At 38.3% G+C, this 15,589-nt stretch overlaps 1 protein-coding gene across 1 annotated transcript in view; it reads right to left on the bottom strand.

Annotated features, from left to right (window-relative positions):
• Positions 1-15,509, bottom strand: part of Kcnh5 (potassium channel, voltage gated eag related subfamily H, member 5) — a 338,297-nt gene extending 322,788 nt beyond the window's left edge. The window contains exon 1 of the mRNA XM_005399159.2: positions 15,186-15,509. Within this exon, the coding sequence (XP_005399216.1) occupies positions 15,186-15,258 (73 nt within the window). The 5' untranslated portion in view covers positions 15,259-15,509. The remainder of the gene's footprint in view (positions 1-15,185) is intronic.
• Between the last annotated feature and the right edge of the window lie 80 nt (positions 15,510-15,589).

Here is a 15,589-nt window from a genome sequence, read left to right as displayed (position 1 = left end):
GGTCCCCAGCCCCTTCTCTCAGACTCTTACCCTGTTATTTAACAAATGCCATGAGGTTAGCAGCTTTCCTCCGCCACTTCTTTCTGCCATGTTTCTGCCTTACAGCCAGCCGACTATAGCCTATCACCTCCGAAGCCATGAGCCAAAATGACCCTTTTCTTTTTTAAAGTGTGTGTATCAGGCATTTTGCCTCAGAACTGCAAAACTGGCTAATACAGAACATTCTACTAACCAGGCAAAGGGATTTCAGAAGTGACACTTCCACACACCAGCAAATTCAATTCTTGGATAGATCTCTGCAAGACACTTAGGCTTGAAAACATTATATTCTTTCAAGACCATTTGGTGTCTTTTAAGAAATGGACATGACACAAAACAAGTGCTTCTTCCTCAAGGGTTAGAAAGTTAAAAACCAAATGATAGGCCCTTAGTTCAACATGGTCTTTAGGGCCATTTGAAAAACTTTAAAAAGACGGTGCACACACACATAAGTAGAGCATGGAATGGTGGTTATCAGAGGCTGCAGACAGAGCTTGGTGAGGAAAGTGGTGGTTGGCCAATGGGTACAAGTTACTGTTCGAAGGAATGAGTTCTGGGGTTGTTACTGCAGAACAAGGTGACTACACTTAATAATATACTGTGTATTTCAAATTGCTAGAAGAGATGATGTTAAATGTTCTTACCATAAAGGAAGAACAAATAGTTGAGACAATGGATATGCTAATCAGCCCAAATTGATAATTCCACAATGTATACATGTATCAGGACATTACCATGGGCCCCATAAGTATCTGCAATTATGATCTATCAATTAAAAATAAAGCTTTTTAACGTGGCCCCCTAGGGGTCACTACTGGTATTTCTAAATCTTGATTGCACATTTGCTTGGGAGGAGTTTGAGGGAAATAGGAAAACGGTACAAAGTCACTCATCCCTGTCCCCAAAGATTCTATTTAAATTGGCCTGGACTGGGATCTGAGCATTAGCATTCATATTTAAATATTCTCAGGTGGTTCTAATATGCAACCAGGGTGGAGAAGCACTACTGGTGCAATAATTCCTAAATGCTGGCAGCTGCAATAGAATCTTGTCACGAGTGTCAAAAATAGACATTGCTAAATTCTAATGAAGATGCACTGAATTAACTCCCTCAGGATAGAATACAAAAATACAACCACAAAGCTAAGTCTCATGCTCACCCCAGTTTGGGATCCCCTGACCTGGTACCTTGCTCCTCTTGGTGTGCACCATCGTCATGGGGGAGTTCATAGGCGATGCAGAATCTGGGACCCACGCAAGACTTTCTGGATCAGAACCCCTATTTTAACACGATCTTCAGGTGATTCCCAAGTATATGAATTCATCCAGCTTGTGCACCCTGTCCTTTGTACAGACAGAAAAGGAAACCAGGAAATTTAAAGGACTAGGCTGGTGAGCATAGGAAAAGGGCATCTGATAAAAGAAAAGACAGAGCCAGGCCTCGCTGTGTAAGACTTTTATTCTATGACACAGCTCTTCTGCACTGTTGTCCATGCTTTTGTTTTCTTTAGTTTTGTTCAGTATAAGGAGGCACTTTCTCTTTACAGAATAATTTCTTGAGATAAGAGGAAAGTAATTCCATTTAGATGAGTACTACTGCATCTTAATCCCATTCCTAAAGGAGACCATGCATAAATCAGATCAGCAACCCTGGCTGCCAAAACTTTCTGGAAGAAGAGAGATGATATTCGGTCAAAGAAAACTCCACAACATCCTGTCAGTTTCTTTCCTTACTGCAGAAGTTCTGGGGAGGAAATAAAAGTATTTTCCTCTGAGCTGTTCCAACATGATTAGACTGGGATTTTTTTATTGTTTTGAATCATGAAAACTATACTTTTGCTGGATTTAGAAATTACAGGACATTAACAATGGGGATGTGGAAGCAAAGTAAATGGGGAGAAGTAGGCCAAAGAATAGAAATTTTCAGATTTACAGGCCAAATTAAGCCTAGGGATCTAACGTATGAGCACAAGGACTATCATTAATAATATTTTATCATACACTGAAAATTGCTGAGGGATTTTAGCTCTTACCACAAAGGAAAAAAATACAACTATGGGAGATGATGGGTAGATTTTTTTGTGACTATAATAAGAAATTCATTACATATATGTATATCAAAAGATCATGTGATGTTCTTTATATGCAATAAATTATTTTTTAAGAAAAGATACATGTAGAAAAACAATGGTGGGACACCCTTTTGCAAACTTAAACCTCTACTCTTCTCTCAACTTTTTATGCCAAGTATTCTACAGAGAAGTATTTCAGAGCATTAGCAAGAGTTTTTCAGACATTTTAAGAAGTGATAAGACACACAAAGGAATTTTAGAGGCATGAGAAAGACAGCAGACACGGAGTGGAGGTGTGAAAGCAAAAGATTTCACAAAAAGAAGGAACCACTTTCACTGATTTATGATTTTGCCTCTAAGAAGAGCCAAATGGATCTTCCCTCTAATTATATTTATTCGGTCCTAATTTTGAGGAAACACACCTCCCAGAAAGCAGCACTCTCATTCTGAAAGTTCTCGAAGCCTGAGCAGAGTCCTCCAATGGAGACAAAGTACAGGCAGAAGTCCAGAAAGAAGCCCCAGCTTAGGGCTCTTTCCAGATGCTCCTCCTGGTCCCCCAGGAAGGAGGAAGCACAGGCACTCACAGCCCCAAGATTTCAAACCCCATACACTCCAAATCCTCTAATTCTACAGAACTCAACAAGCATTGCAAAAATTTATAACCAGGAAGGTAAATACAAATCTTAAAATGAATGAAACAAAACCCATACAGCAATCTCTTACTTTTTCTAAAAGGTTAAAGATGCCTTTTCAGTGATGCTGACTGTCAAATATTCATTACAGTCGGACCTTCATACTCAACTGCTTTGCAACTCCTTAAATTCGGTATTCCGTACGTTTGACACAAAAAGTGTTTGGTACTGGAAATATAAGCTATAACTTGTCAGTGTTGATTGCCTCATGATTTAATATTCTTTCCCACCAAAACAATGTTTAATGCTCATCATTTTTGGCATGTGTCATATCTCGCAGAACTAATTAATGATGAGTACCAGGGCACCACTGTACAAAATTAGGTTTGGTCTGGGATTTTGGTTGTATTCCAAAGTTTACTTTGTTTCTCATCTGAATCTCTTGTTAAAATCTGAAGCTACATGTTTCTAATACACAAGAAAACTCAGGAGAATTTACTGACCCATGAGAGCTCTTTTCTAAACTCCATCAGAGGAAAGCAGAAATCATACCTGTAAACAACTATGCTGAGCTAAGTTTCCTTTGAATGAACTCTTCTTTTCCTCAAAGGAATGAAAAAGCAAACTAAGTGACAAAATGGTACTGCAGGTGATTTTGAGAATTCACACTAAATATGGGCATCTTCCAGTTTTCACCATCTCAAGGAAACCTCCCTACCTCCCTCTACACCCAGACAACACAGTCAAAACCCTGAGAGTCATCCTTCACATGTCCTTATTCACATCAATCAATTGATCCCCAAACCCTAATAATTCTACCAACAAAGTGTCAGATGCATCCAATTCTCCCCATCTCTATTGTTACTGTCCCCAGCCAATCACCTCTTGCCTGGATGATTCGACAGTCTTGTAGATGGCCTCCCACTTTTACGCCTACTCCCTGTAATCCTTATTCAAGAAACCACTGTGACCAGGAAATGTGCCCAGTGCTCTTGGAAAATAATGCAAAATCCTTCTCCTGAATAGGTACGTTCCTAATGGTTACTTCTTCTTTTTGTCCACTGTAACCCAAATACATGTCTTGAAGGTTCACAAGCATAACTATTCACTTTCTTTTTCTCTCTTTAGGGCTGTACATGTTTTCTCTTTCCCTGAAATATTCTGCCCACTTATCTTATCCCCTCTTCCTTTAGGTATTGATCTAAAGCTACTTCCTTAGAAAGGCCTCCCTAACATTACTTTCAATCAAAATTAGTCCCCACTACACATGATCATAGCACCCGCCCCTTTTCCCTCACAATGCTTGCCACTACTTCCAATTATATTTTTGACCTTGGTTTGTTGAACACCTATCTCTCCTACCAGAATTTAAGGTACATGAAGTCAAAGATACACAAATGTATTCGTCACTACATACCTGCAAAGGTTTGTTGAGTGAATGAGTCAAATTTTTTAAAATGCTGATCCTATTTAGAGTCATATAGGGCTGGGGATACAGCTCAGTGGCACAAGCACCTGCCTGGCAAGTGTGAGGTCCTGAGTTCAATTCCCAGAACAACAACAAAAAAAAAAAAATAGAGTAATACGGTCAATAAACAATTTCAAAGCAATGGTTAGATATTGTCAAGAATACAGATAAGGACTAAGCAAGACATATTTCTGCAAGAACTGACAATACTATTTTTTATAAACAATAGGCATTCCTAAGTGAATCACCATGAACTTTACATTGGCTTCTGGAAACTTGTAAATCACAGTGTCTATATTATTGTATTTTTAAGTTTGCCTTTTCAGTGAGTGAGATCTACACATACACTTAAATTTCATATGACAGTAACAGAACAAACCCTGAAGCACATAGAGCACATTTTATTTGGGTTAAATAAAATCTTAGTGCAGATGGCTAAACAAAAGCATAAATAACTTATATGTCATACACACATGAACAGTGTTAATTTCTGGTATGTGCATTACCCATTTCTGTCTCAATAACAGAATATATTATTCTGGTCACTTTCATGTCCTTATAAAGCACACCTTTATCCTACAGTTGCAGAGCAATAAAGCAACTATATAGATACATGCACCTTGTACCTTCCATGATAAGACTAAATATTATATAATAATATTGGCAACATTAAGCAGACCATCACTGTGGGAGTTAGAAATATGCAAAAAATATCTGTTAATTTATTCAAACTTGTTCAGCTGTCATCAAAGATAAAAATATGCCTCCCCTTTCCATCTCCTTCAAGATCAAAGGTACATTTTTAAGTTTCTGCTTCTTTGATGGCATTTTCATCATTTGCCCGTTTATAAGTGGTTCAGAATGCACAAGACACTTTAGCATCTACTGCTGAAATTCTAAGAGCAGAAACAATACACATTTTGTTTCAGAAAACATTTTCTCCACAAAAAAAACTTCAGTGATTCAGTTTCTACTTTTAATAGTTGGCATTTTGTTCAAGAAAAGATGGATTTCTACAAAGTATACTGGTCAGAATCATTAGAGCAAAATATAATTGCAATAATGGCTTATATGAGTCACATACTCATAGTACAACAGAAAACATTCACCTTGCTATAGATAATGGCATTTTTTTAATGTTATTATAATAAAATTTCTTAAAATACCTAAAGCCTCTGGGCATAAACTCGTTACATAATGTGGGAAATAAAATTTATCTAGTCAAGATGTTTTCATCCCCCTCCAAAGTATTACGTATTTACTCTTCGAGGATCATTTTAAATGCTGCAAAAAGACAAATGTTTTTACAAACAAATCACATCTTTTCTGAAAGAACTATATATTTTATTTGAAGTTAACCTTTTTGAGGCAATCATACATTAATGGCAAGTTACTAATGAAGAACTTCAATTAAAAGACTGACTTTATCTGCAGATGTGGCAGAAAATAGAAAGAAGGCTTTGACTTTCTAAAGCTTTGTCTTTTTCTAAATTTCTACTATTTTCTACTATCTATCTTAGCTTTTCTAACAGACACTACCTGAGAAAACTGTACAGATCTACAAGTTTAGTTCATTCTCCTCCTTGGGCCAATTTTCACTGGGCCTGTTACAAAAAGAGACTGACCTTTTTGCTTTCTTTTAGGGGCTTCTCAAAGAATGCTAGGTGCTGAGGTCAACAGCATTCAGGTCTCTTTTGCTCTAAGTGGGAGGGTTTTGGCGGGTGTGGCGAAGGTAGCCAGGAGTGAGTTGTTTGTTCATTAAGTTTCAGTTTTGGGGGTTTTCTCCAAATTAGCAAACCCTAATAAAGTAAATCAAATGCTTTTAAGCTCAGTTTATGACTTAGAAAAGTCTCAACTACTTCGTTTTCCTTTCTTTGAGTTAAAAAAGAAAAAGAAAAAAGAAAGTCACTCCTATGCTCCTTTATGAAGAGGAAATATGAAAAAATAATGAAGTCTTTACTATGACAACACACAGTGTAGATCTAAGAGATTTGTGGCTTCACTGGATCCTTCCAGAGACTCTTCAAGGGAGGTGTTATAAACCTGGAGACCCTGTGACACTGCAAGTGAGGACAAGCCAGGCCAGGCCAGAGTAATCCGGGAAGATTACTGGCTGCCTTGACTATCGCAGCTTCAGAGGACAGAGGTTGCTTTAGGAATGAGTAAACGGACTGTCTCCCACACTTACCCCTCACCCTTGGAAATCCCTTCTATCTGAGCTCAGCCGATGAGACCACTCTTGTAGTTTTCTTCCGTTCAATATATTTACCTACACTGGCTGCATATGAGGTCAGTACTGGACGTGTTTCATGCCCTGAGATGAGTCAGTGTAGGGAATACACATGAATTCACCTATTCCACATATAGCATTTGTAAAGAAGATACAAAAGAAACAGATGATATACTTCTTGGCTTCTGAGGTTGATAATCTGGTTGGGGAGTAAGACTAATGTTATATCAACTGGGAAATCAAAGATGACCTAAGATTTCTACTAAAAGACATAATAAACATGAGAAAATCAATTTGTTTGAGACCAAAAGCAAATAAATTCAGTTCTGGCCATCCAGAGTTTTAGATAACTTGTGAGAAGAACGAAAAGAGAAATTCTATATTTCTACCACAAACACAGTACCAGAGCACACAGAAGATAAAGTATAAATTATGGCAGAAGATAAGCATGCTCAAAAGAGCAGAGTAAAGATGTAAGGGAAGATGAAGCAAGGATCCAAGTGGCAAGTCAGGCTTTAGAACAGCAAGAAGGGAGATGGAAAGGAAAGAGAGAGGAAAACTGGAGAATACATTTGGGGGGGGGGAAAGACAAAAGAACATGTAAAATCAGGAAAAGTAACAGGTAAATCTGTCTTTGGAGAAGGCAGTGAGTGTAGTCTCAAGTCCTGCAAAGCCACAAGAATCAAAAGAAAGGCCCTTTGCGTTAGTGAGAAAAATAATCACTTGTAATTTTCTAGGAAGTTTCAACATTACGGACTAGCCAAAAACTAGTTGCCTAGGTATTAAAGGAAATGATGTCCTAAAATGAAAAGCATCAACCACAGAGGTGTATTCAAGTATTTAAACAACTAACTAATAATTAACAGCACTGATGTGGCGTTTGTTACATGGCAGTCACTACTTTGGGAACTTAGCATTGATTATCTTGTTTAGTCCCCACTCTGCCCACGTAAGTGAGGTGCCATTAGTACTTGTACTTTACAGATAAGGACAGTAAGTACAGGTAAAGTAAAGCACAGAGTTAGTAAGGATCAGAGCCACACTGTCCCCGAGGGGAAAAGAGGAGAAACATCTTCTCATTGTGTTTACTGCGCAACCTCAACAGTAGATCAGCGCCTAGCATGCAGTAGGTACTCAATAGAATTTTGTTGTATTAATAATGAACAAGAAAGAGCATGAGGATCAAGGAACAAGATGGGAACTTTTTCGTATGTGACTTCTCCTGAGAACTTTAAACCTCAAGGTGGAACTCCTCTATTTCTACAGTGCTATAAATATAGGCAAGTAAACTTGTGCTTTAATTTACTCCCAATTGAAAAAAAAAGATGAAACAAATAGTTATTTTCCAAAAGGCTCGAAGAAAAGATCAGGAAAACTTAACTTTTCCCCACAATCCAAGTGGTAGATCAATTTTTGATTAAATGTGAGAATCAGAGGCTGGTCTGCTGGGCCGTGAGCTGTTCTGATCCTAGGTACAACTCTCAGAAGACACATAAACAGCCAAGCACTGATTTACAGGGACAAATTCACCTTCAATAACTTCTAAATGCAGAGTTGTTTAAAAAATTTTAATTGGAATCTAAAACTCTGTAAACAGTTACTTCTTTTATATCATAAAGTACAGCATTTAAAACCTTGGAGATTAAAACAAAAAAAATGGCAGAAATTTTTTCAGCTGTACACCGAGCTGGAGTAGGAGATAAACACAGAGCCTCGTGCATTCCCCCTCTTATTGTCATGAGTACCAACTGCTTCACCCCATACGTGTGACTTCTATTTTCAGGCACACGTATCGACTAACTATACATTTTAAACTATGCAGTTAATTATACAAGCTTACTTAATAGATGTAATCAATATTATTTAGGAAAAAAAAAGCCAATTATGAACTCCGTTACTTCAGGAGCCAAAATCAAAAAGCACTTACTCAACCAGTACTTACTATTACATGCTCTGCACCATGGAGAATATAAAAGTATTAATAAAGTATGGCTCAAACCCTCCACAAACTTAGTTCATAAATCAAAATTTTCATGACTTCCCAGTTATACGTCTAGATCTATCTAGAAACTGTCATGATTGTCTACTTAAGCTTAGATCTCAAATCGCTGATCTCTCAAAGCCCAGAGTTATAGTTAGTAGTTAAATTTTGTCTGACTGAACCACACCCAGAAAGAGCAAAACATTCATGTTCAGTAAAATTTCAACAGTTTTCCAAATATTCTTCCTTTCTAAATTATTTTGCCCATTAATTTTCCTTTTTCCATGTGAAAATAATATATCATAAAACTACTATCTAGACTGTATACAGATACAGATGCTGGACTCTATACAGATATACTTCATTAGGTAATAGTATGCTCATGTAATCAAACACAAATATAATATCTAAAATGCACGCTGATTCACATGATGATAATTATTACTACTTTCATGTGATCAAATATCTTTCAAGACTCAGCCTTCCCAATATTACCTTCTATAGTATATATAATGAGAATATTTAAATGATTATTTTCAGTCATTCTCAGATAACAGAAAATCATGCAAAGTGTTATTTTGCCAAAATATTGAGGGAACATGCTGAGGATTGTTGTAAGTTCTCCGCTGCTCCTGGGAAAGAAATGTGTTTTAAAATGTCCATTTCTCAGAGTGCACCAAAACTAGTACTTTCTTTGACATCAATTTCCACAGCAACAATTGCTTCTGGTTGTGAACTTGCTATTCTTTTTATATTTGATTTCACCACACATCTCTTTTATTCATGAAAGTACTCTATGGCACATTTTAACTTTGCCATGACAACTGATTTTGTATGGGTCATACCAAAGCATCTGTCTCTCAACATACTGCTTCCAACCCAACCAAACAAATTAGTCAAATCCAAATTCATACTTGCCAACGGAAAACAAAACTCCTTAAAGTGATATAGTCCCAATTATATGTCTTTTGGAGTTTAATAATTTGTAGAACTTTGTTTGAGCTTTGCATCTTTTTAACATGTAGATAACATCAAAATACCAGAATCACATAACATCCTATGAAAGTAACTATAAATCTGTGAACTACCTTTCAATAAAATTAAACTGATTCTACCTCACAAATTTAGTATGAGTTATACAAAGACTTTAAGTAGAGGAAAACTTTCGTTGAAATAGGAAATATGTCGTCATCTTCCTGCTATGAAACATTATGCACACGACACTATTCTGAAGAACACTGTTTTATATGTGTTCGCACAACACTGACGTTGCATATTACAATAAAATTTGTTAATATGCTAAAGTGTTCTATTTTAGTCTAAAATGTATTTTATTAATATTACATTATAATATTAACTATTTTTATTAACATCACCTTCATTCAGCCAAAAAATGTTCATCACCATCAATTAAAGTAGATTTAAATAACTGAGGTAAATGCCTTACTACTGAACTTCTTGTATATCTTATATTTTAGATATTTTCTTCCAAGGGGAGTAACTGACTACACTGACTCCCACCAGTCTGATTTGCGGGGTGAAGGGAAGGGGAAAGAAGAAGAAAGATGCTGAGGACTTGGTTCACCTGTGATAGAACCTATAGTGACCTCTTGTGGTAAGCGTAACTACGCAAGCTTGGTGAACAATGCAATCTTTACCTAGGCTCACTGGAGAATAAGAAGCATTATTCCTCCAAGCCAGGGAACAGCTATCGATCCCAATGAACATAAAAAACCATGAGTGCTGATTAACCTAAAAGGTTTCTTCGTGGAAAATACTCAGTCATTATCAATAAAAATCAGCACAATTATTCCCTTATGTTAAAAAATAGTGGCTTGTTTTTTTTTAAGTAGGTCAGTTAAAAGATGACTAAATAAATGGATTTCTTACACATGCTACTTCTGGAATCAAGTAAAGATAAACAAAGAGGATGATTTCTAGTTCCAATAGCAGTGCTCTGAGGTAGGCAGCCCTCAGTCAGCAATTCCTTACATAATGTAGTGTGAGCTCAAAAGCAAAAGACAATTCTCTGGTGTGTTTATTGATATGATTTAGGAAGTGGTCAGTATAATTTCAACCTCTTTGATATTTTAAATGTTAAAGTGGTACATTATAAGACGTGGGTAAACCAATGTTTCAAAAACACTATGTGGTTTTATCAATATTTCCTGAATAGCGTCTTGGATGTTACAGAAAACCTTTCCAGAAAAAAAAATCAAGAGCTTTGTAAGAAAAAGAAATTCATGTAGTTTCCACCATTTGTTTGAAACTGGATAATACTTAAAAGTGATTACTCCCTTTTTTGGTTTGTTTTTAAGTCTCCAGTTCTGTGTTTTCTCTCATCAGGCAATCTTTAAGACCCTAGTTTTCACAATCATCAATTACAGCACAGACAAGTTTGGACTTAGCATAAGAAAGAGATGGCTGAGAAAGTAGCTATACAACCCAGCTATCCCTAGAAAAATGGAAAACTGGGGATACTGAGCTGCTCCCTGGAAGAATGAGGGACTTTTAAGGGGCTTATACTACCTTCTAGCCTCTTCTTTGGGCCCTTTTCTTTTCCAAAGAGAAAAACACTTCTAGTTTTTCATAAAACTAGAAAAAACAGGTATAGCTTTTCATTTTGCTTAAAATATTAAAAAGTTTCTAATAAAAAGATGTCAATTTGTAGTTATGATTTCTCAGGCTAGCAAACTGGTTCACTCTCAACCAACCCCAGGACTTGTGTTTATCCATTACAGAATCAGAGACGATGTACGAATAAAATGTGCTGCCCAAAGGCGGCACCAGACTGAAGACTCTGAAACATTTTTTTTGCCTTTTGGATCTAAAATTCCACCTAGGTATCCTAAAAAATAGTTGTCTTCTTGCAGGCATTTAACCTCCATACGCAACTTTACTGCTTCCTACACTTAATTTACATAAATAATTAAAATTCAAATAAGGGAAAATGTCTTAATAATGTTCCAAACACAGATCTAGTTAGCAAGCCCCTGACGCAGGGGATGTGCAGGTCATGTTTGTTACACCGCATAGTTCTCAAGCCCCCTTCATGATAACATTTTGATACCACTAGGTAAAAATGTATCTAACCTTAACTGTGGTCAACAACAATATATTCCATATTTCAAGATAGCTAGTAGAGAGGAGTCTGAGTACTCCCAACTTGAAGATATGATGAATATCTGAACTGATACATAAGCCTACTCCGTGTTGTATGCAGGTAGTGGATGTCACACTGTAACCCATAAGTACGTACAGTTACTGGGGGGTCATCAAAAATAAAAATATTTTTTAAAAATTTATCCACAAATTCCTATTGCCTTTATACTTTTGACCTTTACAGATATGTATAGTACTGTTCTTTGTCTTTACTTAGAATTATTTTAACTCCCTTTATTTGCCTAAAAATGAATTTAACCCATCTTTAACCTTAAAACTAAAGAGAGGAATTTCCTACTTCTATTTTGAAATAGCTGCAAAGTTTGCCTATCCATCCCACTCAGTGCCCTGTTTTGTTTTATAGACTTTGAGTCACTAGTAACAATTTGCAATGAGAGTGAACTAAATAAGGAAAACAAAAATCCAATCTCAAGAGGTACATAATAACAGCAAATGGGCTACAGTTGACACTTTAGGGCACGGAATAGAGCACTGTTATTCTGAAATTGCAGATGAGGACTTTGGAACTTTATTAAGAAATCCTCAGCTTTAAAAGCTACAGCCAAATTCTGCCATATTTCTTTCTCCTTTGTTCTGCACCATCAAAAAGTTCTCTGATGGGTTTTAATGGCTAAGATTTGAGTTCATTAGCTTCCCAATGGACAAAAAAATATGCCTGATGTTTTCTTTGTGTACCCCCTCCTGTGGTGTGTGTGTGTGCGTGCGTGTGTGTGTGAGTGTGCGCATTTCTGCTTTTCTCTGTTTCTCCCTTATGCTTCTTATGTCTGTGACAGAGAAAGACAGTGACTTTGCCTCCTCTGTCTCGGTGTCTGAATGGATGCTTGGCCATCTGTGTGTCTGCATGCTTGTGGGGCTTCTGTGCCTCTTCATATATATTTCTATCTTTGACAAGATCCGATCTTCTGATAAGTACCCAAATGATGGTTTATCAGAAAGAAAAGATTTGTCTGTGATACAGTCAAAATACCACACCATTCTCTTTCCTGAGGCCGTAAACAGATCGGGGGTGCTGGCTCCTTCGCCTTCTCTTCTCACTAAAGCTCTACCAACATTTCCGTTCCAATGTTGTTGAGTTAATGATTAATGAAGTCTTCAGCGTGACAAACCTGATCCATCTATGAGAATCCTGAAGGGAATTTTCTCTATTACTCTCAATTAAACAATCTTTCAGGGTGAATTTTTCAATTTCCCTGCCAAATCATACAGAAATGACAAGTGAGGGATAGTCTCACACGAATATGTAGATCAATTTCATGCATCATTCTCAGTTTCTGAGGGACTTCCTGTGGAAAAAGCACTGAGGCCATTCGGTCCTTATTATGTACAGACGTGTATATATCTTCAAATATGCCTTTCAAACAAACCCAGGGAGTTTTAAGCAGTGCTATTCCAAGTTCATCAGGGACAATTACAGGTAGAATTTTCAAATGCCAAAACAGATCAATTTTTTCCTCACACTGGGAGTTATCCATGGAAAGAAACACTGAAACCAATGAAACAGTTATGAATTTGAAGAGCACAAAAGATAAAACAGGCACTCAGCTGGATGGTAGATGTACAATGCGAGCAACCGAAGCAAGTATTTCCAGGCCACATGAGGTAAATCTTAATTTCGAGCTACCTCTGCAATAAAACATATTCTAAAAGCAAGCTCATCATTCCAGTCTGTGTAAGAAGTTTCAACCAAAGATGCTATATTATACACTTGCACCGGGGAGTTCTTAGTACCTCCCTCTTTACCAAACAGAGCTGCAGACGCCTGTGGGCTTTATTTCGAAGCCCTTTTGTGGAAAGTCCTCTCAGTGCATGGAGTTGAAAAAACCAAGAGGATGAGAAACCTGAAGTAAGACTCATCTCTCTTAAATAGCCGGTTCCAATAACTTTTAAATTCTGCCACGATTAACTGTCTTAACAATAATATTCTCTTGTGTTCTAGATCTATGCATGATATCAGTACAAGAAGGTACTGAAATAGCTACCAATATGAATTTATATTTTATATCATGAAAATTAAAAACTATGAAGTCACACTGGAATGGCTAATAATATTACAGGTATTAAAATGAATGCCAGATCAGACCTCATTAGCTATTTTTTCCAATCTAAATATAACAGTGCAGCTTCAGGTTTGTTTAACATCAGGCATTAACCAAAGGGAAAGAAATAATGTCACAAACTCCAAATTAAAACCATATACCTAGACAGAGACTTAGGAAAAACACTTCAGGATGCTCAAATACATAGAGCCCCAAACTAAGGGGAAATATTTGCAAAGTTCGTTTTAAAGGAGATCCTGATAGAAGATTCAGTATAATCTAATCTACCAACTCAGAGAAAGCATCGTTGAACAGTGTTTGACTGTTTATTATCCTGCGAGTATGCTTCTGTCTTGCCTACCAGGCAGGAGTTTCCTGAAAACAGTGTAAGTGTCTTAATCACTTTTTTATTCAAACGACCCACGGAGTATGTGCAGTATCAGGCACCCAAGTAAATGTTTCAATGAATCCAAAAGAAATTATGGAACTGCATAGAGTTTCCACCGAGTTCGAACGTCTACTGTATTCTATATGCAGAACTGTCTATTCTAGCTCTCCGAGCCAAGGACCTCCCAATAAAATAACCGGCCTCTGAAGGAAAAAACTTTAAATGATACTCAACATATCTCGTTTATGAAGCTGAAATGTGAATAAAAGAAAAGTAAGTAGAAGATACAGATTTCAGTAAAATGTTTGCACAGTCTTACACATGAAATATATGGCCATTTCCATCCAGAATATATTGTTGGAAAACACATGTATAAGTGAATGGTATTTTAAAGACACTTCATAGCAAGAAACTTAATACCAGTAGCAAAGTAGAATGCTATTTTTTAGTTCTTTCTATGGTTACATTAAAAGCACAGTAGCTACTGCTTCACTTCTACGCTTCTGCTGTGTAAACCAAATGAAAAATATCATATAGACCAGTGTACAGTGAGAAAAAATAAAAAACCAGAAACTTTAAACACAAATTTGGTCCTAAAAATTTCTTTCCCATTTCTCAAGTACTGGGCCTCTTTTTTAAGTTCGACTGCAACTACTCTCCTTCACACAGGCACCTTTCAGCTGCACCCACGGGAGCAAAAAAATAACCCTTCCGGAGATTTAAATCTGATTAAGTAGCCCCTTCTGCAGCCATCCCCAATTTGAATCTTTCCTCTGAGATCAACTTAAGAATTTGGTCAGCCCCCGCAGCCTACTTAAAGAAGAATGTGGACAAAGGATGAACAGGAAAGATATCCCTCATCAAAGCGAAATCCCAGTCTGCTCGCTGGACACCCCATCCTCTACCCACCCCCTCCCCGGCTGCGGTGCCGGCCCTGGACAGGTGGGAGGGGGCGAGTCGGCAAGGAGATTCAACCAACTTTCTTCCACCAGCTCCTTCTACCCCCTACCCCAACTGAGTCTGGCTTCGGGCTAAAACCACCGGGTAAAGCAGCCTTGCACCCCCTGCCCCCTTGGGACGGGGATGGGATAGGGTGGGTGGGGGCGCGCGTGGGCGGGGTGCAGGTGGGGGTGTGCCGAACTGCAACTCTCCTTACCGCTGGAGCGCCTGACGATGTTCTCCAAAAATGTGTTCTGCGGTGCCACCAGCCCTCTCTTGCCCCCCGGCATCCTGGGTCTGACGAGCAGCGGCCAGGATCCGCGGCGGGGGAGGGGGGGAAGCAGGAAGAGAAGGTGCAGGAAGAGGAGGAAAAGGTGGAAGAGACCGAGCCGAAAGAAGAGGGGGCGCGGCGGCGGCGGCGGGGTCCCCTGACTGTGTCTCCAGCCCGACCCGGATGAGCAGCTCTGGGGAGGAGCACCAGGCAGTTCATGGTAGTAGCGCTCCCCCGGCCGCCGCTGCCCAGACTGTGGCAGTGCCGCCCGCGGGGCTCGGGAACTGCAGGCTCCGCCGCGCACAGTGCGCCTGCGCCGCCCCCGCTGGCGCTGTCCCGCCGGTGCTAAA

Source organism: Chinchilla lanigera, unplaced genomic scaffold, assembly GCF_000276665.1.
Source record: "Chinchilla lanigera isolate Chin_1 unplaced genomic scaffold, ChiLan1.0 scaffold00065, whole genome shotgun sequence".
In the NCBI taxonomy this organism is placed as follows: domain Eukaryota; kingdom Metazoa; phylum Chordata; class Mammalia; order Rodentia; family Chinchillidae; genus Chinchilla; species Chinchilla lanigera.
This window is presented reverse-complemented; position numbering and strand designations above follow the sequence as displayed.